The following is a 24,837-nucleotide window of genomic DNA, read 5'->3' as shown; positions in this document are numbered from 1 at the left end:
TTTTTAAGCTGATTTTTTAGCTAAAAACTAGAAATTCGCATCAACAATTGCTATTTTCCGTTTTTTCCAAAATTGCAATTTCCGGGTTACTGTAGCCCCAGTTGTTTGGCAAACACCTGATCTTACGACAAATTGCAGAAAACGCAGAAAAATTGAAATTTCTGTATTTTGTCGTGAAATCAGGGCCAGAATTTTCTTTTTTTACAGAAATTGAGGTTTTTTTAAGCTGAAATATTGAAAAATTTCGGTGGAAATCGAGAAAATTGGCCCCAAAAACTGAATTTTTGCGAAATTTCAATTTACGGGTTACTGTACAGTGCATTTTTTTTCCAACTTCTACGACTTTAAAGGCGCGCGCATTTATACAAAATGGTCCCGTCATTGGTCTCGCCATGCGCGTGGCGAGACCCATGTGCGAAAATGCGCGCGCCTTTAAAGTCGTAGAAGTTGGAAAAAAATGCACTGTAGTCCCGTCTCTATACAAACACACCGGATTTTACGACAAAATGCAGAAAATCTATTTTTCTGCATTTTGTCGTCGGATCTGGTGTCTTGGCGCTGTGTTTGCACAAAAGTGAGGCTACAGTAATCTCTGCATGCATTTTTTTGTAATTAAATTGACAAAAACTTTAATTTTTCGTTAAAAATACGAAATTTTTCATATTTTTCTAGATTTTTTAAAAGAAATAAATATAGTTATCGCTGAAAAAAAAACAGCTGTCAGAGTCAAAAATTGCAGGAAAAATTTTCAAAAAAAAAAAAAGGAATTTTCATAGAAAAATGTACAAAAAAACTTACAAAAAAAAGGAGAAGTACCAGTAAAAAGTCAATAAATTTAAAAAACCAATTAACAAATTTGATAAGAATACCAGTTTAAATGAGAAAAATTGGGAGAAACCGAGAGATTTTGAAGTTTTCGAGGAAGCAGAGAAACAGAGAAATTTAGAAAAAAACAAAAAAACATTTTTGCGAAAAAAAAATTAGAGACGCAGACGATGACGGAGAGATGATCAGTTGGCTGTTGGTGAGATGATCACTGAAAATTGGAAATAAATTTGAAGTTTTTAGCCCAAAAAAAATTGAAAATTTGGGCATAGCTTCCGCATCTCCAGTGACAAATGTGCTCTATTGCACCGAATTGTTGGTTGGAATACGGTATTTATTGCATATTTCAGCCGAGAATACCACTATTCAAACCATCAATTCGGATAGAGAAACACACAAGTCACAGAAATTTGAGTTTCGCGAAAAAAAAATACTCATTTTGCACAGAAAAATTTAATTTTCAGACGTTCAAAAAAAAATTTATTGGAATTTTGAGCATTAAAATCGAATTCCTCGCCATTTTCTTAGTCTAAACTCAAAATTTCAGCTCAAAATTCAGAAATAGGGTGAAATTCGGCGTTTGCGTATTTTTGGGGCTACAGTAACCCTCGATATTTCAAAATTCAGCTAGAAACCGCGAAATCTGAGAAAAAGGGCGTGAAAATTTAGGCGAAAATTTAGCGATTTTGACAAAGTTTTCAGGCTGAAAAATGGAAAATTTGGGCATAGCTTCCGCATCTCCGGTGACAAATGTGCTCTATTGCACAAATTGTTGGTTGGAATACGGTATTTATTGCATATTTCAGCCGAGAATACCACTATTCAAACCATCAATTCGGATAGAGAAACACACAAGTCACAGACAATATACAGGGAAATTTAGTTCAGTTACCGAGTTGCCGTATTAAAATTTATAGCATTCCTCGGTAACTGGGATAGAAAAACAAGCGGAAAAGCTTAAAGTTCTAATATTTTTAAACAAAAAATCATTTTTTACTAAGAGAATGACAATTTTCTAAAAATTGGGTTACTGTAGCCTACTTTATGTGCAAACACAACGAAAAATCGATATTTCTGCAATTTACCGTAAAATATGTTGCAAAATCCGAATTTTGTGAAAAAAATGCGGGTGCACTGCAAAAATGTTGAATTTTTGATTACTGTAGTGTGCCGACTATACACCGAATTCGACGACAAATTGCAGAAAAACTCTATTTTAGGCTAAAATTACGAAAACTATGGCATTGAAACTACCGTTTTTGATAATATTTTCTTCTTTTTTTCTGCATTTTTTTTTCTGCACATTGGCGTAAGATCTGGCGCCTGGGAGCGGTGTTTGCACAGAACTGGGGCTACAGTAACCAAAAACATTGAAAAATTAAGATTTTTGCGAAAATTAACCCGATAACACTGTTTTCAAAGCTGAAAATCAAAATTTTCCAAATAAAAATCCTGTTTTTGACTGGAAAAATTAGCTCTTTTTCAATTTTTGCGTGAAATTCATTAAAAATGTCAATTAAGAAAAAAATAGGAAAATTTGAATTTTCCGACATTTTCTCAAGAAAATTCGAAAAGTGATTTTTTTTTTCCAATTTTTTGTAAAAAATCGCAATTTTTCTGCAATTTTCCTCAAAAAACCCATACTTTTCCCCTCTTTTTTAGCTTTTCGAAGATCCTTCAACAATTTCTCGTACACCATAGCCAACATCTTTGGAATCGGCGTCAAACGTGTGCATTTCTCCGAGGAGCCATCGAAAACAAAGTGAAAAAGGAACAAATCGCCAATTTCCATTGTGAAACCTTCCGCAAATGGGCATTTCAGCTCGTAGGTGCCTGAAAATTGGGGGGATTTTTAGTTTTTAGTACATTTTTCTATGAAAATTCCTTTTTTTTTTTTGAACATTTTTCGTGCAATTTTTGACTCTGACAGCTGTTTTTTTTCAGCGATAACTATATTTATTTCTTTTAAAAAATCTAGAAAAATATGAAAAATTTCGTATTTTTAACGAAAAATTAAAGTTTTTGTCAATTTAATTACAAAAAAATGCATGCAGAGATTACTGTAGCCTCACTTTTGTGCAAACACAGCGCCAAGACACCCGATCCGACGACAAAATGCAGAAAAATAGATTTTCTGCATTTTGTCGTAAAATCTGGTGTGTTTGTATAGAGAAGGGACTTCTACGACTTTAAAGCCGCGCGCATTTTCGCACAATGGTCTCGCCACGCGCATCCCATTGATTTGTTGAGCGCGTGGCGAGACCAATGACGGGACCATTTTGTATAAATGCGCGCGCCTTTAAAGTCGTAGAAGTGAGAAAAAAAAATGCACTGTGGGAAAAATGCACTGGGGCCAATTTTCTCGATTTCCACCGAATTTTTTCAATATTTCAGCTTAAAAAAACCCCAATTTCTGTAAAAAAAAAAGAAAATTCTGGCCCTGATTTCACGACAAAATACAGCAATTTCAATTTTTCTGCGTTTTCTGCAATTTGTCGTGAGATCTGGTGTCTGCACAGAATCGGAATCGCTACAGTAACCCGAAATTTTGAATTTTAAGCGGAAAAAAAAGGATTTTTCCTCGAAATTTTGAGTGAAAATGACCATTTTCGGGGAACTTGTTGTGTTCAATCACGGCGGCTAGACGACACCCGATCCCACGAAAAAATGCAGAAAAGTTGGATTGTGGCTCATTTTCTGCATTTTGTCGTAAAATCCGGTGTCTGTGAGGCGGTGTGTTTGCACAGAATTGGGGCTACAGTAATCCGGAAATCAAACATTTCGCTAAAAATCTGTTTTTGGTGCAATTTTCACTAATTTCCACTTGAATTTTCAAATTTTCAGCTAAAAAAAGCTAAATTTCTGTCAAAAATTGAAACTTTTACGACAAAATGCGTAAAACTTCACTTTTGAGCGTTTTCTGCAATTTGTCGTGAGATCTGGTGTCTACACAGAATCGGGCCTACAGTAATCCGAAATTTTAAGTTATAAGCGAAAAAAAAAAGGATTTTTCCGCGTCTAGACACCAGATCTTACGACAAAATGCAGAAAAATCGGGTTTTTCTGCATTTTGTCGTAAGGTCTGGTGTTTGCTTTTAGTAACCAAAAACATCGTGAATTAGCCCGGAAACGCCGCTTTTTATGCTCAAAATCACATTTTTCATATAAAAATCCAGTTTTTTACTTGAAAAATTAGCACTATGTCATTTTTTAATGAAAAATCGAATTTGTGGTTACCGTATCCCTAAATCCGTGCAAAAACCGCATCAATGCACCGGATTTTACGACAAAATGCGGAAAAACGCGGTTCTACGTAATAATCGAATTTTTTCTGCATTTTGTCGTAAGATCCGATGCATTGGTGTGATGTTTGGGGCTACAGTAACCCAAAAATGACAATTTTTCGGCGTTTTCCGCACCAAAAATCGATAATTAAGTGGATTTTGCAGTTTTTCCGCAAAAAAAAAACCTACCCGTCTTATCTCGAATCTTGGGCGGTGTGATTGATTCCACAAATGCACAAATGATAGTTTCTCCGGTGCAGCGGCTCGCGATACTTGCACAATCGTCTCGATCGCACATTTTCTATGGATTTTCCGGTTTTTTGGGGTAAAAAATGGGTGAAAATAGGTAAAAAAAAGCCGGAATTTTAACCGATTTTGTGCGGAAAATAAGTGCAAAATTGTGAAAAAAAAACCCAATAATTAGTATTGACAAACACGTTTTCGAGAATAAAACCGAAAAAAAAACCAAAAAAAAAATCCCATTATTCCGTGCAATTTTCACGGGAAAAATAGCAATCTGGAAGTGCTGACGGTGGCAATTGATCCAATATTGATGAGTATCGATCCATATCTTCTGGATGATTTTGGAGCAGTTTTCGGAACATGATTGTCTGAATATTTCAGGTTTTTAGGCGAAAATTTAGTGATTTTGACAAAGTTTTCACGTGAAAAATTGAAAATTTGGGCATAGCTTCCGCATCTCCAGTGACAAATGTGCTCTATTGCACAAATTGTTGGTTGGAATACGGTATTTATTGCATGTTTCAGCCGAGAATACCACTATTCAAACCATCAATTCGGATAGAGAAACACACAAGTCACAGACAATATACAGGGAAATTCAGTTCAGTTGCCGAGTTGCCGTACTCAAAATTTATAGCATTCCTCGGTAACTGGGATGAAAAACGCCGAAAATGTTAGAAAAAAAAACGGATAAGCTTAGAAATTCAGATTTTCAACACAATTTTGAGAAAAATTAGCAAAATCCAAGCTAATCCTAGGTTTTCAACAAAAAATTGGAAATTAGGTAGAATTTTTCGGTTTTTACAGCTTTTTAATTTAAAAAACTTTTTTAAAGTTTAAAAAAAATTTACATTTTTGGAAAAAAAACTAGTCAAAATGTGTGAAATTTTTCAAATTTTTTGAAAAATGTCGTCAGAAAATTGATTTAAATTTAGAAAATGGACTAAAACTTTTTCTAAGCGTAGCAAAATCGGTCAAAGTATCCTAATTTGTTTAGATATTTGAAAAATTTTGAATTTTTTTTAATTCCTGAAAATTTCCAATTTTTCATTTTTTTGCAAAGGAGGCCAGAAATATCTGAAAACGGTATGGAAAATGGGTTTTCCGAATTTTTATCTAATTTTTGTTGACAAAATAATTTAATTTACATAAAAATCAACCTTTTTAATAAAATATTCACATTTCTAACAAAAGTTAGTAAAATATCAAATTTTTAGCGCATTTTTAGTAAAAATTAAGGCTCTAAAATGCCAATTAAAGTGGAAAATTATAAAAAATTCTGCATAAAACCGGTAAAATTTAACCAGAAATATCAAAATTTCAGCCAAAGTGGGAGCTTCCAAAATAAACTTTTTGGATCTAAAATTGAATGTTTTTTTTTCACTTTTTTTAACGCAAAATTCCGAATTTCCAGGCAATTTAGGGTTAAAATTTCCGATTTTCTCAGCTCATTTTTAGCGGAAAATCCCAAATTTCCACTCAAAACCCCGTACCACAAGACACGCAGGAGTCTGTGCATACGAATCCGACGTGTTCACTTTTTTCGGCATCACAAGTTCATGAGAATCGGCAATTTTTTTCCATTCAACAGCGTCATATCTTCCATTGATTAGCATAGCTTTGAACATAACGTGATTATCGATTGATATGACGTCATTTAGTGCTCGAGCCGAAGGACTATCATCTGCTCCGCCAGTGTATTTTAGAATTGGGCATCTGCAAAAAAAAAGGCGATTTTTGGTGAAAATTTTAAGTTTTTTGGCCAAAAATTTATGAAATTTGGCCCAATTTTGGCTTTTAAAAGGTGTTTTTCCTGAAAAATGAAAATTTGGGCATAGCTTCCGCATCCCCGGTGACAAATGTGCTCTATTGCACCGAATTGTTGGTTGGAATACGGTATTTATTGCATATTTCAGCCGAGAATACCACTATTCAAACCATCAATTCGGATAGAGAAACACACAAGTCACAGACAGTATTGGGAAATTCAGTTGCCAAGTTGCCGTATAATTTTGACCTACTTTGCGCAAAGTCTGAAAAGGTTGGGTCTCGCCACGAAAAAAAATTCGAATTTCCTTTAAAAATAAACAAAAAATACAAATTTTCCGATTTTCATGGGAAAAACATCGAAAAATTCAAAAATTTGCCGTTTTTTCCGTAAAAAACGGATTTTTTACCTGGAAAAAGCCACAAAAAATTCCGAAAAACAAGCGGAAAAGCTAAAAATTCTAATTTTCAGCAGGATTTTGATAAAAAATTAGAACAATCCAAGAAACCACTAGGTTTTCAACAAAAATTGGAAATTGAGCAGAATTTTTCAGTTTTTACAGCTTTAAAAAAAAACATCATAAATTCCGAGTTACCGTACCCAAATTTATAGCTTTCCTCGGAAACTGGGATTTAAAAAAACCCAAAAAACTACCAATTTTTAACAGAAAATTGTCAGAAAAAAGGGATTTTTATGGATTTTTTTTCAAATTTTATAATAAATTTTAATGTCGAAATTTCCAAATTTTCTACTTTACACCCGAAAACAGCCAAATTTCCGCGCTAAATGAAAATTTGGGCATAGCTTCTGCATCTCCAGTGACAAATGTGCTCTATTGCACAAATTGTTGGTTGGAATACGGTATTTATTGCATATTTCAGCCGAGAATACCACTATTCAAACCATCAATTCGGATAGAGAAACACACAAGTCACAGACAATATACAGGGAAATTTTCTGAAAATTTTCTGGATTTTTGACATTTTCAACCAAAAATATTCTAGAATTTCACAGAAAAATCTGGAAAATTCCAGGATTTTTCCTATATCATTTACTATATATAAAGCGCGTGTCCTTCTGTCCTTATGTAGTTTGATCTCTGATCAGAGCAACGAAATTTTGGGAAACCTTATGCTAAGTGCGCAGCAGACATCGATCGAGGTCCGCGATAGACACCGTATATCTAATGTGTTTTCTCAAAAAGTCGGGGGCCGCGCCGTAGGTGCGGTCCACGGCTGGTTTCTTATATTTTCCACATAGAAAATGTGAATTTCCCGATTTTTTTCCAATATTTTGGTGAAATTGTATGATATTCACTGAAAAAAATGTAAAAACTGATGAAATTTGATGATCAAATGCAATTTTCTCCGAAAATTTGTACAAATTTCGATTTATGGTCAACATTTTGACATTTTTCCGGAATTTTTCTGGTAAAATTTCCAGATTTTCACTGAAGAAATTTTGTAAAAAGCCAATTTTTAGTGAAAGTTTATGTTTCTGTGAAATTAGCTTTTATATTTCTAATTTCTGTCTGAAAATAAGCCCGAAACAGTCAATTTTTCTCGATTTTACAGAGTTTTTATCTAAAAATTCGATTTTTTTTTTTCGTTTTTTTTACAGAAAGTTATAAAATTAAGATTTTTAAGATTTTTTTTAGTTTTTAACATTACTAACGTAACAAGTATTCCATTCTTTTCATCTAATACATGTGCTTCCATTTCATCAACTTCCACAACGACTCCCCACGAAATTTTTACTTCTCCAGTTGCTACCGCCTGAAAAAAATTGAAATTTTTATTGATTTTCGGCATATTTTGGGGGAAAAATTTGAGCATTTTTCGTGTTTTCAGCTCGAAAATTGGGCGAAAATTGAGTTTTTTGTGAATTTTTTGCAATGTTTCGGTTTTTAGGCAAAAATTTGGGCATTTTTAATTAATTTTCCGAGTTTTTAGCCGAAAAAAAATTTTTTTTGGCCAAAAAAAACAGATTTTTGTATAATTAGTGCAATTTGGATAGTTTTTCCGTGTTTTGAACAGAAAATTGGACAAAAAGTCTTTTTTTTTTTTTGGATATTTTTTCGCAATTTTTAGGTTCTTATACAAAAATTTGGGTATTTTAGAGTATTTTCCAGGTTTTAGCGGAAATTTGGGCAAAAAATTGAACTTTTTGGAGAACTTTTAGGTTTTTATACAAAAATTTGGATATTTTAGATCATTTTTAAGTTGTTAGCTGAAATTTGGGCAAAAATACCAAAATGGCTCAACTTTGTCATAAAAATTCGTTTTTTCGGGAGAAAAGTTATATTTTTAGTCGAAATTTGCCATTTTTTAAATTTTTTAGCTCTAAATTCACATTTTTTTACTTGAACATTGGACATTCGGCGGCTCAAAACTCCAATTTTCTGCTCTAAATTCACTTTTTCAGCAGTTTTCCGAGCTCTAGATCAAAATTTATCGATTTTTCTCGATTTTCCACCTCTTTCTCCTCATTTTCCTCGACAACAAAGTGTTTTACAGCCTCAACAGCGACCCATTTACACCCTTTTCGTTCGATTTGCTCCTTGATTTTTAGCACCAGTTGATTGCTGGTATTCACGTATCGGCCCACATTTTTCACGATTTTCGCGTCAAAAGCGTCTCCCGGCACGAAAATTGTGCCTTTTTCGTCGTTTTGAGCAAACGCGTAGCTATCCGTGGTGCTGGTCACCTGGGCGATCTGGAAATACGGGATTTTCGAGATTTTTTAGCTTTAAAACTATGGAAAATTCAATTTTCTGACTATTTTTTCACTTAAAACCAAGTTTTTAACCCTAAAAACCCACCAATGGCCCGAAAACTTCATTGGAAATTCTGGCGGCCGCCAACATTGAGCCTTCGAGCTTTTTCACGAGTTTTGCCTGATAATTGCAGTTATTTTTGCGTCCTATCTGTTTAATAACCACCATTTGCACAGTTTCGTTGTATCTGAAACACTTTATCGATTTTTTCCGGGAAAAGTTCGAAAAAACTTGAATTTTCACCCAAAACTTTGATTTTTAATTGATTTATGTAACTTTTCCAGCAAAAAAAACTCACGAAAACTTGTCGAGCAAGCTTAAAAGCGTCTCGTTCTTGGTTCTGGCCGCTGCAATCGGTATAAATACGTTTCCAAGACTGGTGGTGGCGAATGCGTAGGTTTCCTCAAGTTTTGAGATGATTCCAGACAATTCCGTTGGTTCTGGCATAGTTTTTTGCTTGAAATCTCTAAATTTTCAGTTATTCTAACAAAAAATCACGAAAAAACCGTTGAAATCAAAGATTTTGGCTCAAAAATAAACAATTTTATTCAAAAAACAAAACGCGATAAACAACACGCGCTGGCGGGATATCGGAGTGTCGTTAATTCAAATGCGCGGGAGTTCAAACCGAAAAATTGCAATATATCGCAGAAAGTGCGGCAAAACCCCGATTTAAATCAATTTAATTCGCAATTTCAAAAGATTTTAGTAATGAAACATTAATAAATTTATTCCAGTGTTCAGAAGTTGCATATGTGTGAAGTAGGTCAATGATATATGGGGGAAAATCACGAGAAAAAAAAATCGATAAAAGTTCACAAAAATGGTGTAGAAAGTGAGAAAAAGCACATTAGTCAGGGTAAATTAAAAGAATTGCGCCATGTTGGGCAGAAAATGAGATTCTATTAACAATATGCGACAATTTTCGGCGAAAAAACACAATAAAAACAGAAGAAAAACGACAATTTTTAGGTAAAAGTCGATAATTTCAGGGTTTTTTTGGAAAAATCAATAATATTAGCGGTTACTATTAGAATTCTAGGATACTAGGCAATTCTACAAGCAATTTAATTAAGAAAATAGGGGAAAATACAAAAAAAACAGGAATTATCGATTTTCCGGCGGAAAAATCGATAATTTTGTGGATTTTGTTGGCGGAAATGGTGGTGGAATTGTGAGAGGAAGTGATTTTTAATGATAATTAAAAAGAAAACAAGAGATCGGTTGAAAAATTATCGATTTTCAAGCAAAAAATCGATAGTTTGGGCGGAATTGGTCATGGAATTGTAATCGGAAGTGATTTTTAGCAATAATTCAAAAAAAAAACAACGAGATCGGGAAAAAGTGATGAAAAAATAGCGAAAAATCGATAAATTTCGTAAAAAATCGATTTTTCTGTAATTTAGAATTGGTCATGGAATTGTAATCGGAATTGATTTTTTTGACATGAAATCGGGATAAAAACAACGAGATCGGGAAAAAGTGATGAAAAATTTGCGAAAAATCGATAAATTTCTAGCGGAAAATCGATTTTCAGTGGGTTTTAAAGAAAACTATCATGAATTCATGATAGCAATAGGGGGGGGGGGGGTTTCAGTGAGAAATTAGGATAAATTGATTTTTAAATATTAGCGAAAAATCGATAAAAATCGATTTTCTATCAAAAAAAAATCAATAATAATTAATTCCCTAGCGGAAAAATCGATTTTTCAGTGGGTTTTTAAAGAAAATTATTATGAATCAGTGGGAAATCGAGTGAAAACGACGGCAAATTATAGAAAATACGAATTCAACAGAAAAAAATCGATAATTATTGATTTTCCAGGGGAAAAAAACAATTTTTCCAGTCGGAATTCAAATTAAAAACCGGCAAAATTGCGACAAAACGTGACGAATGTTCAGTAATCTTGATTTTCAGTTCGTTGACGTCGAGCACTGTGCCGAGCGGCCGAAAAATCGATAATCCATGCGAATTTTCAAGTTTTTCGCACATTTTTCCGTTCATCCAAAGGGTGAAGCATGGGACATCGATGTGGGCGTTGAAGCGGTTCTGGAAATTAAAAAATTAAAAAATTTTGAGATTTTTCAGGGCGAAAATCGCATTTTTCAATGAAAATTGGATGAAAATCTTGCGCAAATACACTGAAACTGACAGCAATTTGCAAAAAATTCGAATTTTCGGTGAAATTTACCTTTAAAAAAAAATGAAATTTTCTATATTTTTTGTCGTAACTCCGCAGTTTTTCGTAGGATTTAGTGTGGACTAGGTTACTGTAGCACCAAAAGTTTGCAGTGCACCAGATCTTACGACAAACTGCAGAAAATTTAAATTTTTATTGAAAATCTCCTAAAACATGCAATTTGATCTCAATTTCCACCTAAAATTCAAGTAAAAGGTGTTTGCACAAATTTGACGCTACAGTAATCCAAAAAACACCAGATTTGACGACAATTTGCAGAAAAATCTGAATATTCGGTCAAATTATCAACAAAAAAAAAAGAAGCAATTTTCTAGATTTTTTCACGTTTTTGAACTCAATTTTTACTGAAAATTCAAGTTTTGTGCAATTTGTCGTAAAATACAGTGTTTTGCACACATCTGACGCTACAGTAATCCAAGAAACACCAGATTTGACGACAATTCGCAGAAAATTCGAATTTTCGGTGAAATTTACCTTTAAAAAAAAAGCCATTTTCTTTACTTTTTCACGTTTTTGAACTCAATTCTTACCGAAAATTCAAGAAATTTTTACATTTCTGCAATTTGTCGTAAGATTCTGTGTACTGCACATATATACGGCTACAGTAATCTAAGAAACACCGGATTCGACGACAACTTGCAGAAATTTCGACTTTTTTCTGCAATTTGTCGTCAGATTTGGTGTAAACACCGATTTATGGCTACAGTAACCGGAAAACTGGATTTGAACGGTTTTTTTTTGGTAAAAAATGGAGTTTTTCTACAAAAAGTATTAAATTGCGCAAAATTTTGACGACAAAACGCGAAAAATTCAAATTCTACGTTTAAACGGGATTATTCTGCATTCTGTCGTAAGGTTCGGTGTATTACCGATGTGTTTGCACAGGACCAGGAGTTTTCGCAGTTTTTCGCAGCTCAAAAATCGCACTTTCACGGCTGAAAAATCACGTTTTCCGGATTTGTAGAGAAAATTCACGATAAATTCAAAATTTTCATTGAAAATCGTACGAAAATCGCGATTTCCATATAAAATTTGTTGTAAAAGCCCCATTTTTCACACATTTTCGAATCATTTTGAAACAAAAATTATTTATTTTTAAACTTTGGGGATTACTGTAGCCCCTGTGAATCTGTGCAAACACCCAAATACACCGAATCTGACGCAAAATTGCAGAAAATCCGCAATTTGTCGTGTGAAGTCCGGTGTTTGCATGGAATTCACACGATTTTCCACTAGTTTTTGGCGTAAAAATGCTCGCAAAATTATCGATTTTTCCTGCATCATTTTTCGAGAAAAATCACAAATTTTGCATACATTTTTCACGATTTCCGGCCCCCCAGAATTATTATCGATGAAATCCTCGTGCCATGCCATTGAAAACGCGAGGAGCCCCAAATTGTTCCCAGTGAATTCACTCAAATCCACGTGGAATTTCGAGCGTTGGTGCGTATTGGGAAGGTAGCCAGCGTCGTTGTTCCAAAATGTGCAAATTTCGGTGGTGCCGCAGGAGCCGCCGCCGCCGGTGGCACTGAACCATTCACACATTCGTGGACGTTTATCAATATATTGATTATGGAGGCAACGGAAATCACGGCGAATGTCGTAACGGGTGGAACGGACGGCGGCACACATTGTTGGCGGTAAAGTCCTGAAAAAATCGATAATTTTTTTCGTGTGAAATTATCGATTTTTTTTGTTGGTAAACACAATCTGACGACAAATTGCAGAAAAAAGTCGAAATTTCTGCAAGTTGTCGTCAAATCCGGTGTTTCTTAGATTACTGTAACCATATATATGTGCAGTACACAGAATCTTACGACAAATTGCAGAAATGTAAAAATTTCTTGAATTTTCGGTAAGAATTGAGTTCAAAAACGTGAAAAAGTAAAGAAAATTGTATTTTTCAGGAAAATTTCATCGAAAATTCGAATTTTCTGCGAATTGTCGTCAAATCTGGTCAAATCTGTTTCTTGGATTACTGTAGCGTCAGATGTGTGCAAAACACTGTATTTTACGACAAATTGCACAAAACTTGAATTTTCGGTAAAAATTGAGGTTTTTAGTGTGAATTTATCAATTTTTCCAACAAAAAAATCTGTGAAATTATCGATTTTTTGTTGTGGAAATTATTGATTTTTCGTAGAAAATTTATTTTTGATTGAAAAATATTGATTTTTTTTTGTTAAATTTTTTGATTTTGTTTTAAATTTTTGATTTTTCTGTAAAATTACCGATTTTTTAGTTGAAATTATCAATTTTTAAAAATGAAATTATCGATTTTCAGCAAAAATCTGCAATTTGTCGTCAGATTCGGTGTTTTGACCTTTTTGATTTTTTTTTCTCTGAAATTATCGATTTTTGGGTAATCTTATAGGTTTTCAGGGTATATTTATCAATTTTTCAAAAAAAAAAAAGTGAAATTATTGATTTTTTCTGTGGAATTATCGCATTTTGTCGTTGGATTCGGTGTTTTGAACCTTTTTTTTGGTAAAATTTTGGAAAAACTTTATATTTTGAATTTTTCTGTGTGAAATTATTGATTTTTCATCCAAAATGTGACTTTGGGTTACTGTATCGCCGATTCTGTGCACAATCAACCGTGTCGATACACCGAATCTTACGACAAATTGCGGGAATTTTGTTTTGACGGTTTCGATGAAATAATTAGCGACTTTTAGCTCAAAATCTACAGTTTTTCGGAATTTTTTCGATAAAATCTGCATATTGTCGTCTGATTCTGTGTACTTAACGCAAATTTGTAGTAGATTTTATCAATTTTGAGTGATTTTTATGCAAAATCTCTCGGAAAATATTCGATTTTCACCGAAAAAAAAAAACGCACTTTTCATCAAATTCAACACCCTTTTTGAGGAGTAATTCAAACAAATCAGCGACCATTCGAGATTCTCTCGAATCACTGAATTTATTCAGATTTTTATTGAGTTCAACGACATTTTCGATGATTGTGAGCCCGTTGGAGCACACAAAACTCAGTCGGAAGCCGTTTTTGATGTGACCGCCAAGTGTTTCCCAGGATTTTGTATCAAAAGCAGTGTAGAGGAGAAGTTTCGCGTAGTTTTCCATTGATTCGGCCGTTTCGTGGCTATAAACCTGAAAATTTTGAATTTTTTGGTGGAATAAAGCAACATATTTTACGACAATTTGCAGAAAAACGATATTTGTGCAAATTGTCGTCAACTCCGGTGTTTCTTCGGATTACTGTAGCTTCAAATGTGTTGGCAAAACAATTTATTTTACGAGATATTGCAGAAAACTGAAATTTTCGGTGAAAATTGGATTCAAAATTGGATTTATTGGAAAAATTTCACCGAAAATTTGAGTTTTCTGCAAATTGTCGTCAAATCCGGTGTTTCTGGGATTACTGTAGCTTCAGATGTGTGCAATACATAAAATCTTACGACAAATTGAAGAAAACTGGGATTTTCGGTGAAAATTGTGTTCAAAAATGGATATTTTGGAAATATTAACCCGAAAATTCGAGTTTTCTGTAAATTGTCGTCAAATCCGGTGTTTCTGGGATTACTGTAGCGTCAGATGTGTGCAATACATAAAATCTTACGACAAATCGCAGAAAACTTGAATTTTCAATGAGACGTTTGCATGTTTTAGGAGATTTTCCGTAAAATATTGAATTTTCTGCAGTTTGTCGTAAGATCTGGTGCACTGCACACTTTTGGTGGTGCTACAGTAACCTAGTCACACTAAATCCTACGAAAAAATGCGGAGTTTTTTGAAATTTCGGCAAAAATTTCAAAAATTAACACATTTCGTCGTGAAATCCAATTTTTAACGCGCAAAAATCAACCAATACACCAAACTTTACGCCCTTTTGCAGAAAATCTCTATTTTTTGTATTTTGTCGTAAGATTCGGTGTATTTTCGCGGTGTTTGCACAAAAAACCGCCAAAACACCTAATTTGACGCCAATTTGGAGATAATTTCAAATTTTTCTGCATTTTTCCGTAAGATAAGGTGCATCCCGTACCCTTTTCGGTCGATTTTCCGTCAAATTCCCAGTTTCCGGCTTCTTTTCCAAGTGCTCTTCCTCAAAATCGGGGCTCGGCGAGGGCGTATTGGCGCCCAAATTCTCCAAATTTTCCGAAAATCCCGAACTTTCTGGCGATTTCGTCGGCGGCGCGGGCGTGTTTTCGGGTGAATCCTGGGCGACATCGGGCTCCAAATCATCGTCGGACTCCTGTGGTTTTCTGTATTTTCTGATAAGCGAGGATTTGAATAGGGTTTTCAGATTTTGATCTCGATAATGGCGGGCGCCTTTTGACTTTTTCTTCGGCGCATCCGGATCTGTGAACTGTGATCGCCGCGGGACCTTCTTATTGGTAAGTTTGTACTGTTTTTCCAGGGAAATCTCGGAAATTTGAAGAATTGCGTCAAATTTCTCGCGTTGGGTCATCGGCTCGGTTCGTTGTGCAGGTTTCGACGACGATTTTGAGCGATTTCTTGAGCGATTCGACTAAAAATTTGAAAATTTCTGAATCTTACGACAAATTGCGGGGATTTCTGCAATTCCGTCGTCAGATTCAACAATATTTTTACAATTAATTCAAATTTTTGTTAGAAAAGCGTGAAATTCACAAGTTTTAAGTAAAAAAATCCATAAATTTGACAATTTTCCAATAAATTCGTACATTTCGGCTCACATTCCAGCTTCGATCGTCGTCCTTCATGACTTTTGAGCGCCGCTCTGAAAATTTAGGAAATTTATGCGGAAATTAGGTTAAGAATTAATTTGAAGCAGGTTTGAAACACGCTTTTAAAATAAAATATGAAGAAAATCTAATTTTTTTGAGATTTCACTGAAAATTGGAAATTTTCTGCGATAAATTATGGAGAAAACAGGGTAGAATAGGTTTTCTAACAAAATTTATGCGTTTTAAATTGAATTTTGAAGAAAAAAATTCGAAAAACCACGAAAAAAGGTTGAAAAATCTGTTTTTTTCGCGAAAAAATTGTATTTTTTAAATTGCGCGTCAAGTCTCGTGCCCGCTGTGCACGTACACCATGACGCAAAAGTTCAGAATTTTTGCAATTTTCAACGAAAAAATTAAAGAAAATCAAGAAAAAACAACAAAAACTAACGTTTCTGCAAGCATGCTTCGTACTTTTCCTCGTGATCTTTGCGATAATCCAGAATACTAAAGTGATTGAGCCCGAATGGGAAGTCATCCAACGGTTGCCACGTCATTTCAGAGCCCGGAATCGCCCACTTCACGAGAAATTGCAACTGACGGCATGTGGTCGAGTATCTCATGTCCGTTATTTCATCGACCTGAAGTTAAAAATATCAAAAAGCTATTTAGATAAAGAAAAAACGACGATTTTTAACCAAAAACTAGAATTTTTGAATTTCTCGCCAATGCAAGTGCGCGCTACTGAGAAAAACGTCGTTTTTCCAGAATTATACAATATTTCACAGTAAAAATGTGTTCAAACTCACAATGAACATTTCCGCCGTCTCCGGATCATTTTCCGGTGAATTTTTCCTCGCGATTTTCGCTGCGGGACCGCTTCCTTCGGATGATGTCGATTGCGACATTGGTGATGGAAAAATATTTTTAAGTCGATATTTAAGTTCTGCAAGTAGCAATTGATTATCGATGTTTCTAGGGGAAACAAAGGTTTACGCTAATAATTAAAAAAAAGGGTAAAAAATAAATTTATTTTTTAAAAAACATTTTTTCCAAAAAAAAAGTGGAGAAAAATTTGAATTATAATCTAACGAAAAACAGGAAGTTCAAAAATTTTGGCGGGAAATTCATTTTCAATTTTTTCAAAAAAAAAAAAGAAAGTATTTTTGACTAAAATGGGAATTTTTTTAGATTTGCAAAAAAGTAGTAATAAGCTCCGCCATTTTGTGGGCGGAGCCTGATTGGTCACGCCCACTCCTTGGTTAATCCTCTCCTCTAAAAGAAAAAATGGCTCGAAATACAAAAACTTCGATTTTTGACCAAAACCAACAAATTCCTAAAATAAAAAGGGGCAAATAAACTACCATTTTGTGGGCGGAGCCTAAACGGGCAGACAAGTTTTTTCCAAAGTTTGATAATCAAGTTATGTTTATATTTTAAAAAGAAATATTTAAAAGTAATGAAAATATCGACATTTTCACGTGGTGTCAGGCTGTCTCATTGCGGTTTGATCTACAAAAAATGCGGGAATTTTTTACCAGAAAAATTGTGACGTCAGCACACTCTTTACCATGCGAAATCAGTTGAAAAGTCTGCGTCTCTTCTCCCGCATTTTTCGTAGATCAAAGCGAAATGGGACTTTCTGACTCCACGTGCATTTTTCCATTTTTTTTTTTTGCAAAAAATGAATCTGTTAGGCTCCGCGCCTTTTGTGGGTGGAGCCTAAACGGAGCATTTTTTCCGAACTTCGATAATCAAGTTTTGTTTGTATTTTAAAAATAAATATTCAAAACCTTTGAAAGTATCGGAATTTTTTTTCCACATTTTTGTAAAAAAAGGAACCTATTAGGCTCCGCCCCTTTTTTGGGAGGAGCCTAACAAACTACGACAACTTTTGCTCAGTTTCGTCGGTGCGAATTTCATTATTAGAGCTAAGTTCTTCAACCTTCACGTGGTGTCAGGCTGTCTCATTGCGGTTTGATCTACGAAAAATGCGGCAATATCGTTCCAGAAAATTGTGACGTCCGCACGTTCTTAACCATGAAATCAAATGAGCTGTCTGCGTCTCTTCTCCCGTATTTAATGTAGATCAAACCGAAATGAGACATTCTGACTCCACGTGAACCTTTTAAAGAAATTCCTGTTTTTCCAGATTATCAAAAAATAAGTAAATAGATGGACCTTTGGGAGCTCCGTCCATTTTATGGGCGGAGCTTAACAAGGCACACCCACTTTTACTAAGCTACGTCGGCGCAAATTTCAAAGTTTTAGAGAAAAAATTTTAAAACTTTTGAAGAAAATCCGATTTTTCCAGATTAACAAACAATAAGTAAATAGATGGACCTTTGGGATCTCCGTCCATTTTGTGGGCGGAGCCTGATCTCGGGCACGTCTATTTTCCTTCCGAGACCTTTCAAGACATTGACGCAAAACTCAAGTGCGCAAAAAAGTCAGAAAACAAATTTTTGGGCAAAATCAGAACAAAAAAGCAAAATCTCACGTGGAGTCAGAAAGTCCCATTTCGTTTTGATCTTCGAAAAATGCGGGAAAAGAGACGCAGACATCTCATCTGGTTTCGCATGGTTAAGAGCGTGCTGACGTCACAATTTTTCTGGAAAAATATTCCCGCGTTTTTCGTAGATCAAACCGCAATGAGACAGCCTGACACCACGTGAAATCTCCCAAAATTTAGGCCTAAAATCCACTGAGAACCCTCACAAAATGCCAAAAACCATTGCGAAAAAGGTCAATGCGTGACTCATAAAACGTTCAAACATCGAAAAAACAAACAACAACAACAAGATGAAAACCGCAAACAAGAAGAAGAAAAAATGAGAAATAATGCACTAAAAAAGTGAAACGAAAGGGCGGCGACAGGCGAGAGAAGTCAGAGACCCGACGAGAGAGTGTGTAAGAGTGAGAGACGCAGAGAGACGGAGACACACTCACATGCGCATATTGCCCTGTTGATGGGGGGGGGGGGGGCACACGGGGGGAGTGAAGATGTTTTCAGATTTTGGAAAGAAAAATGCATACATTCAGAGAGAAAAGGGGAGATTAGGTGAGATTTGTTTTTTCGTAACACATAGGAATAAGTATAACACATTCGGATTTGAGTAGGTGTCACGTGCCTTTAAAATGACGTCTAACTCTTGTGAGCTATTCTGATTATACACGTGTTGCCAGGCTGTCTCATTACATTTTGATCTACAAAAAATGCGGGAATATTTTTCCAGAAAAGGTGTGACGTCAGCACGCTGTCAACCATGCAAAATCATATGAGATGTCTGCGTCTCAACTCCCGCATTTTTTGTAGATCAAACCGAAACAAGACATTCTGACTCCGCGTGATTATAGTCGAAACAGAATCGATCATTTTGCGAAAACGGGGTCTAAAGCAGGCATAAAACCAAGAGGGAGAAGTAAATTTGAAGTTGGTTTTCTGAAAAAAACTTGGGTGAAATTGTTTTTTGATGTGTTCTCAGGGGTGCACCGCAATCAATTTTTCGGCAATTTTGGTAATTGCCGGAATTGCCGTTTGCCGGAAAGCAAAACTACCAGAAATATAAAATTGATACTTTTTGTACAAGTTGTGAATGAACACAAAACCATAAATTCCACTCAACCAAGTAAAAAGGAAAATCCAATAAAAAAGTTATGGGGAAGGGTCGTGTCCGCCGGGGGCACATTTATCGGCGCCCTAGGTGATGAATTCTGAGCAAATATATTACCTGTGCAAAGGAAAACATTCAGGGTTTGAATTTCAGAAAGTAAAGATTTCAACATCTAGACTACATTTTTTAAATATTATTTTTGAAACGTTGGGAATACAACGTATCTATAGGTTCTTGTGCAAAAAATAAATTCTTATTATACGCGAAAGAACAAAGATTAGTTTTTCATTTTCAAAACTTGTACCTTTATTTCAAATTATTTATTAGTTGTGCATTCCGTGTAAAAGATATGCAAAATCCTTCCATACAAAAGACGCAAAAAACAAAACAAGTCTTCTCTACACCCCGCAAACAAAAAATATATAAATTTCACAACATATTTCACAATATCACAATAGTCATCAGATAAAGTAAAATTTCACAATTTATCGAAATATTCTCCAAACAATTGATACAAATTTGCAAGTACCACAGAAAACTGTCAAAGTAGAAGAACGGACAGAAAACCGCAGAAACAGGGCGTGGTCTAATATGGTGAGAGACACTGATTGTGATGAGAAGGGTGCGATTTTTTTTTGAACCGGGAGAAAATATAAATAAGGAAGCAAGCATATTCAAACAGAGGAAGGTTTCTTGCTATTTTGTATCTCATAAACCGAAACCGCCTAGATACAAGCTCCTAAAGCTGAGCAAGGCCAACATGGTGCATCGACTATAAATGATTTACCGTATATCTTCTATTAATATGGCCTCCCTATTAGTATTGCCCCTCGGAGACCTTCCGAAAATTAGTATTGCACTCCCTATTAGTCTTGCACTCTCTAATAGTCATACCGTCTCGCTAATTTCAGGATTTCAACAACATTTTTTGCCTATTTTGCAACAGTTTTCACATCATTTCTACGAGATTGAAGTTTTTGAACTTATATGAAAATCAAATTTTCTGAATTTTTACATATGATTCGAGCTTTTTCAGGAAAAAAACTAGTAAGCTCCAAGTCAGAAAATGTTCTGAAAATTAGTATTGCACTCCCTAATAGACTTGCACTCCCTATTAGTGTTGCAAGCGGGAAGACCATCGAAAAATAGTATTGCAGCCATATTAATAAAAGAAATACGGTAATTTACTTTGGCAGAGCTTGGTTAATTTGAGAAAATTTCAACTACAAAGTGGTAGGAAAATATATAACACACATTTTGTTAAAATCGACTTCGCTTTGAGCCAGGATAAGAGCGAGAAATGGCCAAGTGTTCCAAAATCTAGTGATCCATGGATCTTAAATATTCCTGAATGAAACCGCGAGATAATTGATTGATAAACCCAAAATTAGACGGCGATTTCAAAAAAATTAGTTTTCAGCTGCTTGACAACTCGGTCAAACCAGGGGTGCGCGGCAATTGCCGATTGCCGGAAGTTTCCAAAACCAGCAATCACCGAAATTGTCGGTTGCCGGAAATTTTGGATTGCCGCGCACCCCTGGGTCAAACTTTCAATTTTAACTAATTTATGTAATTTTTTAAGCCGCCAAAACTTTTTCTTGAAGCTAAAAATTTGGTTTATCTGTACTAAAAGTGTTGAATTTCAAACACACTCTTACTGTAGAAATTTAACGCCAAGGACATTAGTTCTGAAGAAGGAAAAGTTTTCGTTCGTCTTGTCGGCTTTTCAACGGACGGACGGATGACAAAATCCAAGCGTATAATTCAAAAAACACACTAGAAAAATATTTTGAAAACCTAAAATTTGCAGTTTTTGAATAATAATTCTACTTTAGAAATTGTTTATAACACTACCATAATACTGTACTATCTTCTGACCTCTGTTCCTTTGATGTGCGGAGGGTGTCAATTTGTTTATAACTAAAGACTGTATAAACCTTTTTTTACATTGACAGCCGCTGCTGCTCGGCGACCTTCTGATCAGGGGTGTGCGGCAAATCTCAAAATTTGCCGAGCTCGGCAAATTCGGCAAATCTATTTTTCCAATATTTGCCGAGCACGGCAAATTCGGCAAATTTGCCGTGCTTAACAAACTCGGAAAAATTATATATTTTTTGATATTTTTTGGAGCACCAAAACTACTGAATTCTGGTTTCTGAATAAGTTAGGTGTAGTGTGTCTGCTTAAACATCAAAATAACTCAATTTGTTGTCATTTTACTAAATTTTTGGCGAAAAAATCAACAGTTTTAGTCAAAATTGTACTGTCAAATTTTCGACGTGTGCGGCAAATTCGGCAAATCTACTTTTTTGAAATTTGTCGTGCTCGGCAAATTCGGCAAACTTGCCGAGCTCGGCAAACGGCACCTCCTAGGTTCACCCAGCCTCTATTGGGAAGTGGAGCAATCCACGACTGGATTATCGGCCACAGTCCCCGGCTAGGACATGGCTTAAATTACAGCCCAGAGGGATCACCACCAGGCAATGTACCTGAATCCCAGATCCGCAGTGCATAGCACTTGAAGAACGGATCGTCCTTTAATCTTTTTTTTTAATCGGCAAATTCGGCAAACTTGCCGAGCTCGGCAAACGGCAAATTCGGCAAATTTGCCGCACACCCCTGCTTCTGATGGTATTGATAAGGACAATTTGTTCAAAAATGTTGCAGCTTGTGAAAATCTAAACTCTTGAACCGGGGGGTTCGGCTTAAAAATAATTTTTTCAGAGCGAAGTTTTCTATTTTTGCATTCCAAATTTTTTTAGCCATCGTCATGAAAGCGCTGTTTTTGAAGACAGTTTTGGATTTTTTTTTCAAAACTTTTTTATTTCAGAAAACGTATTTTATGAGCTGTTCAATTTACAAATTAATTTAAGCCCACATCAAATGAAAAATTAAATTTTGAAAAAATCTCACTTCTTCCAACAACAAATTTCCGAAAAACTCTGAAATGTTTTTGTTTTTTTTTTGAAAATCAGTTTATTTTTTATTTTTCAAACTTCACAATTTCAGTATCAAATTAATACTCAGCTCACCAGTAACTTCTTTTTAAGTATAATCATGCCATATTTCCCTCCTATTTGAAAAAAGTTGGGTCTCACCACCAAAACCTTTCGCGGCGGGACCAAACTTTTTTCAAATTCAAGCACAGTAGGTCATGATTATACTCATTTTCAAGATCACCACAAGCTCTAATTGATTTTTAACAAGACTAACACAAAAAATGACAAATAAAAGTTTTACAGAGGAAACTAGGAAAGTCACCCCTGCCCATACTTGTTGATAAAATCCCAATCGTAACTCCCAGTTTCATGGGCAAAAGTCAACTTGGTGCCCACCAAAGTGAAATTGTATTTGCAATATGTATATACTTGTGCAGTATCGGAAAGTACAAGGTAGCCCTGAGAGAAAAACGTTTTTTTAAATTAAACTTTTTTTTTTAAAATTATTTCTAAAACTCACTTTTGCTGGCACATTATTAAAAGTTGGCGCATTTTTTCCACGTGGACATTGTGCTCCAGATAGAGCAACTTTTAGAGCAACAATAGAAACGTCACTCGGCCCATCGTACCTGAATACATCCGGCTGGATGTAATAAGGGTAGTTAAAGTAGTTTTGGTTTCCCGAGTACGCTACCTAGAAAGTTGAACGTATTTCTGACAATAAAAAATAATTCCACAAAAATTCAAATTCTTGTGAAAAAAATAAAACAAAAATTACTGAAAAATGTTGATTTTGAGGAAAATTATGGGATTTTTTAAAAAGTTGATATTCCAAAAAAACAATTTTTTGACATTTTTTTTTTCAAAATTTCAAAATTTCACCATCAAATTAACACTCAGCTCACCAGTGCCTTCTTTTTAAGTATAATCATGGCCTACTTCACTCCAAGTTGAAGAAAGTTGGGTCCCGCCACGAAAACCCTCTGAGGGTACTGTAGTTTTAGTAGTGGGACCCAACTTATCTCAAATTTGAGCAAAGTAGGTCATGATTATACTTAAATAAAAGCTATTAACGAGCTGAATTCAAATTGTTAGATATAACTGCTGAGAAATCGAGTTTTTGAAATATTTCAAATTAAAAAAATTTTCAAGAAAAAAGTATTTTTGAATTTTTGAATTTTTGTACTTTTTATGTTTTTGATATCAAATCTGCATTTTACGTATAAGGAGCTTCAACTTAAGTATAATCATGACCTACTTCGCTCCAAATTGAAGAAAGATGGGTCCCGCCACGAAACCTTGGGGTTACTGTAGTTTTCGTAGTGGGACTCAACTTTTTTTCAAATCAGAGCAAAACAGGGCATGATTATACTTAAATCAAAGCTCTTGGTAAGCTGAGTTCTAATTTTTCAAATAAATTGCGTAAAAATCGAGTTTTTGAAATATTCCAAATTAAAAAAATACTTCAAGAAAAAATGTTCAGTGTTTTTTTTTTTCAATTTTTTTAAAACTAAAATTCACCAACCACACATTCAGGATTCTCCTGACATGCTACTACGCATTCTGTAAAATTGAAAGAGTACCATCTTGTTGCATTCATATGGAATGTATCTGCTGGAATTCCGTAAATTATCGCCATTGATTTTGTGGAATTCTGGAAAAAAATATGGTAAAAGTTAAGCTGTGTAACTATATGGGTTTTGCAGATATAAAAAAATAGTCTACTGATTGAATTGTAGAAAATTTCAAAAACTACAACTTGTATATTGACAATTTTTGATGGCTCTGTAGTTTTTGAGATATGCTTATAAATGTGTCAAGAATGTTTTCATTGAAATTGCTTAAATTAGAACTTCTATAGTAGTCAGGCAGGCAGGCATTTTAACGCCTGCATGGAAGACCTAGCTTAAATTATAAAAACTCCCGTATTTCGGTTAGTTTTGCAAATTAAAATTTTTTAAAGAATCAAATATTGCATGCAAAAAAGCTAATTTTTCTAAAATTGCCAACTCACCGAAGCATTAATAAAAGTTGGAAAAATTTGTAAAACGCAGATCATACTGAATCATGACAAGTTTATAAAGTCTAGTTTCCAAAAAAAAAATGTTCAAAAAAATGAATATGACAAAATTTAGCAAAGTTTGGAAATTGGAAAAAAGCACTTCCATTTTTATGTGGCTCATTGAGCACTTGATTTCGTCTCGGATTGTGCAACATTTAGTTTGATGCTTGCAAACTGAAGATGAGTCGGAATTTTAAATCAAATTTTGCAGAAACCAAGGAGGAGGAATTCTGGTACTACTTTCTCATGTATGTAAAAAACAACAGTTTTTTTTTCTCCCAAATCCCTTTTCCCACAACGAAAACTTTCGGGTTATTGTGGTTTTCGTGGAGGGACCCAAGTTTTAGAGAGGTTTGCCATAGTTAAACGTTAGGTTTTGGTGAAACGAAAAAACTCGCTCTTCGAAAAATGTCATCAATAAAATTTAAAAATTGGAATTTTAATTTTTTAGGACTATT

The 24,837-nt window shown here is 34.7% G+C and overlaps 4 protein-coding genes and 4 non-coding genes across 12 annotated transcripts; 3 read left to right on the top strand and 5 right to left on the bottom strand.

Moving 5' to 3' along the window:
- Window positions 1-756: 756 nt before the first annotated feature.
- rmif-2 (RecQ-mediated genome instability protein 2 homolog) lies at window positions 757-4,790 on the bottom strand. The gene is made up of 3 exons (NM_001392254.1): window positions 4,299-4,790; window positions 2,470-2,658; window positions 757-1,036 (listed from the first exon to the last, which is right to left on the bottom strand). Exons 1-3 carry the CDS (start codon window positions 4,405-4,407, stop codon window positions 1,011-1,013), a joined length of 324 nt encoding a protein of 107 aa, NP_001379821.1. The 5' UTR covers window positions 4,408-4,790; the 3' UTR covers window positions 757-1,010.
- Window positions 3,518-3,592, top strand: Y104H12D.7. The gene has a single exon (NR_052921.1). It is a non-coding gene; the product is annotated as an Unclassified non-coding RNA Y104H12D.7 (non-coding RNA).
- Y104H12D.8 lies at window positions 4,078-4,184 on the top strand. The gene has a single exon (NR_052920.1). It is a non-coding gene; the product is annotated as an Unclassified non-coding RNA Y104H12D.8 (non-coding RNA).
- Y104H12D.2 (DUF7930 domain-containing protein) lies at window positions 4,518-9,360 on the bottom strand. The gene is made up of 6 exons (NM_067648.8): window positions 9,195-9,360; window positions 8,942-9,083; window positions 8,596-8,835; window positions 7,795-7,895; window positions 5,846-6,068; window positions 4,518-4,720 (listed from the first exon to the last, which is right to left on the bottom strand). The coding sequence occupies exons 1-6, from the start codon at window positions 9,341-9,343 to the stop codon at window positions 4,592-4,594; spliced, it is 984 nt and encodes a 327-aa protein (NP_500049.2). The 5' UTR covers window positions 9,344-9,360; the 3' UTR covers window positions 4,518-4,591.
- A 245-nt stretch (window positions 9,361-9,605) lies between these two features.
- On the bottom strand, window positions 9,606-16,674 carry cec-2 (Chromo domain-containing protein; the record flags this gene model as incomplete). 5 transcript variants are annotated; one of them, NM_067646.7, is made up of 7 exons in its annotated part: window positions 9,606-10,946; window positions 12,412-12,745; window positions 13,940-14,208; window positions 15,104-15,589; window positions 15,765-15,820; window positions 16,216-16,405; window positions 16,574-16,674. In NM_067646.7, 7 exons carry the CDS (start codon window positions 16,670-16,672, stop codon window positions 10,707-10,709), a joined length of 1,674 nt encoding a protein of 557 aa, NP_500047.2. The 5 variants fall into 5 exon arrangements, with proteins under 5 accessions (NP_500047.2, NP_001294531.1, NP_001294532.1 ...); NM_001307602.3 differs by lacking the exon at window positions 16,574-16,674 and having other exon boundaries at window positions 10,707-10,946; window positions 16,216-16,387; NM_001307603.3 differs by lacking the exons at window positions 16,216-16,405; window positions 16,574-16,674 and having other exon boundaries at window positions 10,707-10,946; window positions 15,765-15,803.
- Window positions 12,806-12,862, bottom strand: C50A2.6. The gene has a single exon (NR_052918.1). It is a non-coding gene; the product is annotated as an Unclassified non-coding RNA C50A2.6 (non-coding RNA).
- Window positions 12,806-12,862, top strand: C50A2.5. Its single transcript, NR_052919.1, has one exon. It is a non-coding gene; the product is annotated as an Unclassified non-coding RNA C50A2.5 (non-coding RNA).
- Window positions 16,675-22,635: 5,961 nt separating the features above from the next.
- On the bottom strand, window positions 22,636-23,956 carry C50A2.7 (PAN-3 domain-containing protein; the record flags this gene model as incomplete). The annotated part of the gene is made up of 3 exons (NM_001268301.1): window positions 22,636-22,776; window positions 22,838-23,011; window positions 23,843-23,956. 3 exons carry the CDS (start codon window positions 23,954-23,956, stop codon window positions 22,636-22,638), a joined length of 429 nt encoding a protein of 142 aa, NP_001255230.1.
- Window positions 23,957-24,837: the final 881 nt, after the last annotated feature.

The sequence above is a fragment of the Caenorhabditis elegans genome, chromosome IV (assembly GCF_000002985.6).
Source record: "Caenorhabditis elegans chromosome IV".
Lineage (NCBI taxonomy): Eukaryota > Metazoa > Nematoda > Chromadorea > Rhabditida > Rhabditidae > Caenorhabditis > Caenorhabditis elegans.
Note: the sequence above shows the minus strand (reverse complement) of the source record. Positions and strands in the feature narration are given on the sequence as shown.

What these genes read in the sequence shown, in the direction of transcription:
- rmif-2 (NM_001392254.1), bottom strand. Translation starts at nt 4,407, where the DNA reads ATGTGCGATCGAGACGATTGTGCAAGTATCGCGAGCCGCTGCACCGGA. An exon ending in CAAGATTCGAGATAAGACGG is followed by an intron (nt 2,659 to 4,298) that starts GTAGGTTTTTTT and finishes CCCAATTTTCAG; the next exon opens with GCACCTACGAGCTGAAATGC. An exon ending in AGCTAAAAAAGAGGGGAAAA is followed by an intron (nt 1,037 to 2,469) that starts GTATGGGTTTTT and finishes TCCAATTTTCAG; the next exon opens with TGATCATCTCACCAACAGCC.
- Y104H12D.2 (NM_067648.8), bottom strand. Translation starts at nt 9,343, where the DNA reads ATGCCAGAACCAACGGAATTGTCTGGAATCATCTCAAAACTTGAGGAA. An exon ending in AGCTTGCTCGACAAGTTTTC is followed by an intron (nt 9,084 to 9,194) that starts GTGAGTTTTTTT and finishes AAAGTGTTTCAG; the next exon opens with ATACAACGAAACTGTGCAAA. An exon ending in AGGAAAATGAGGAGAAAGAG is followed by an intron (nt 7,896 to 8,595) that starts GTGGAAAATCGA and finishes AATTTTTTTCAG; the next exon opens with GCGGTAGCAACTGGAGAAGT.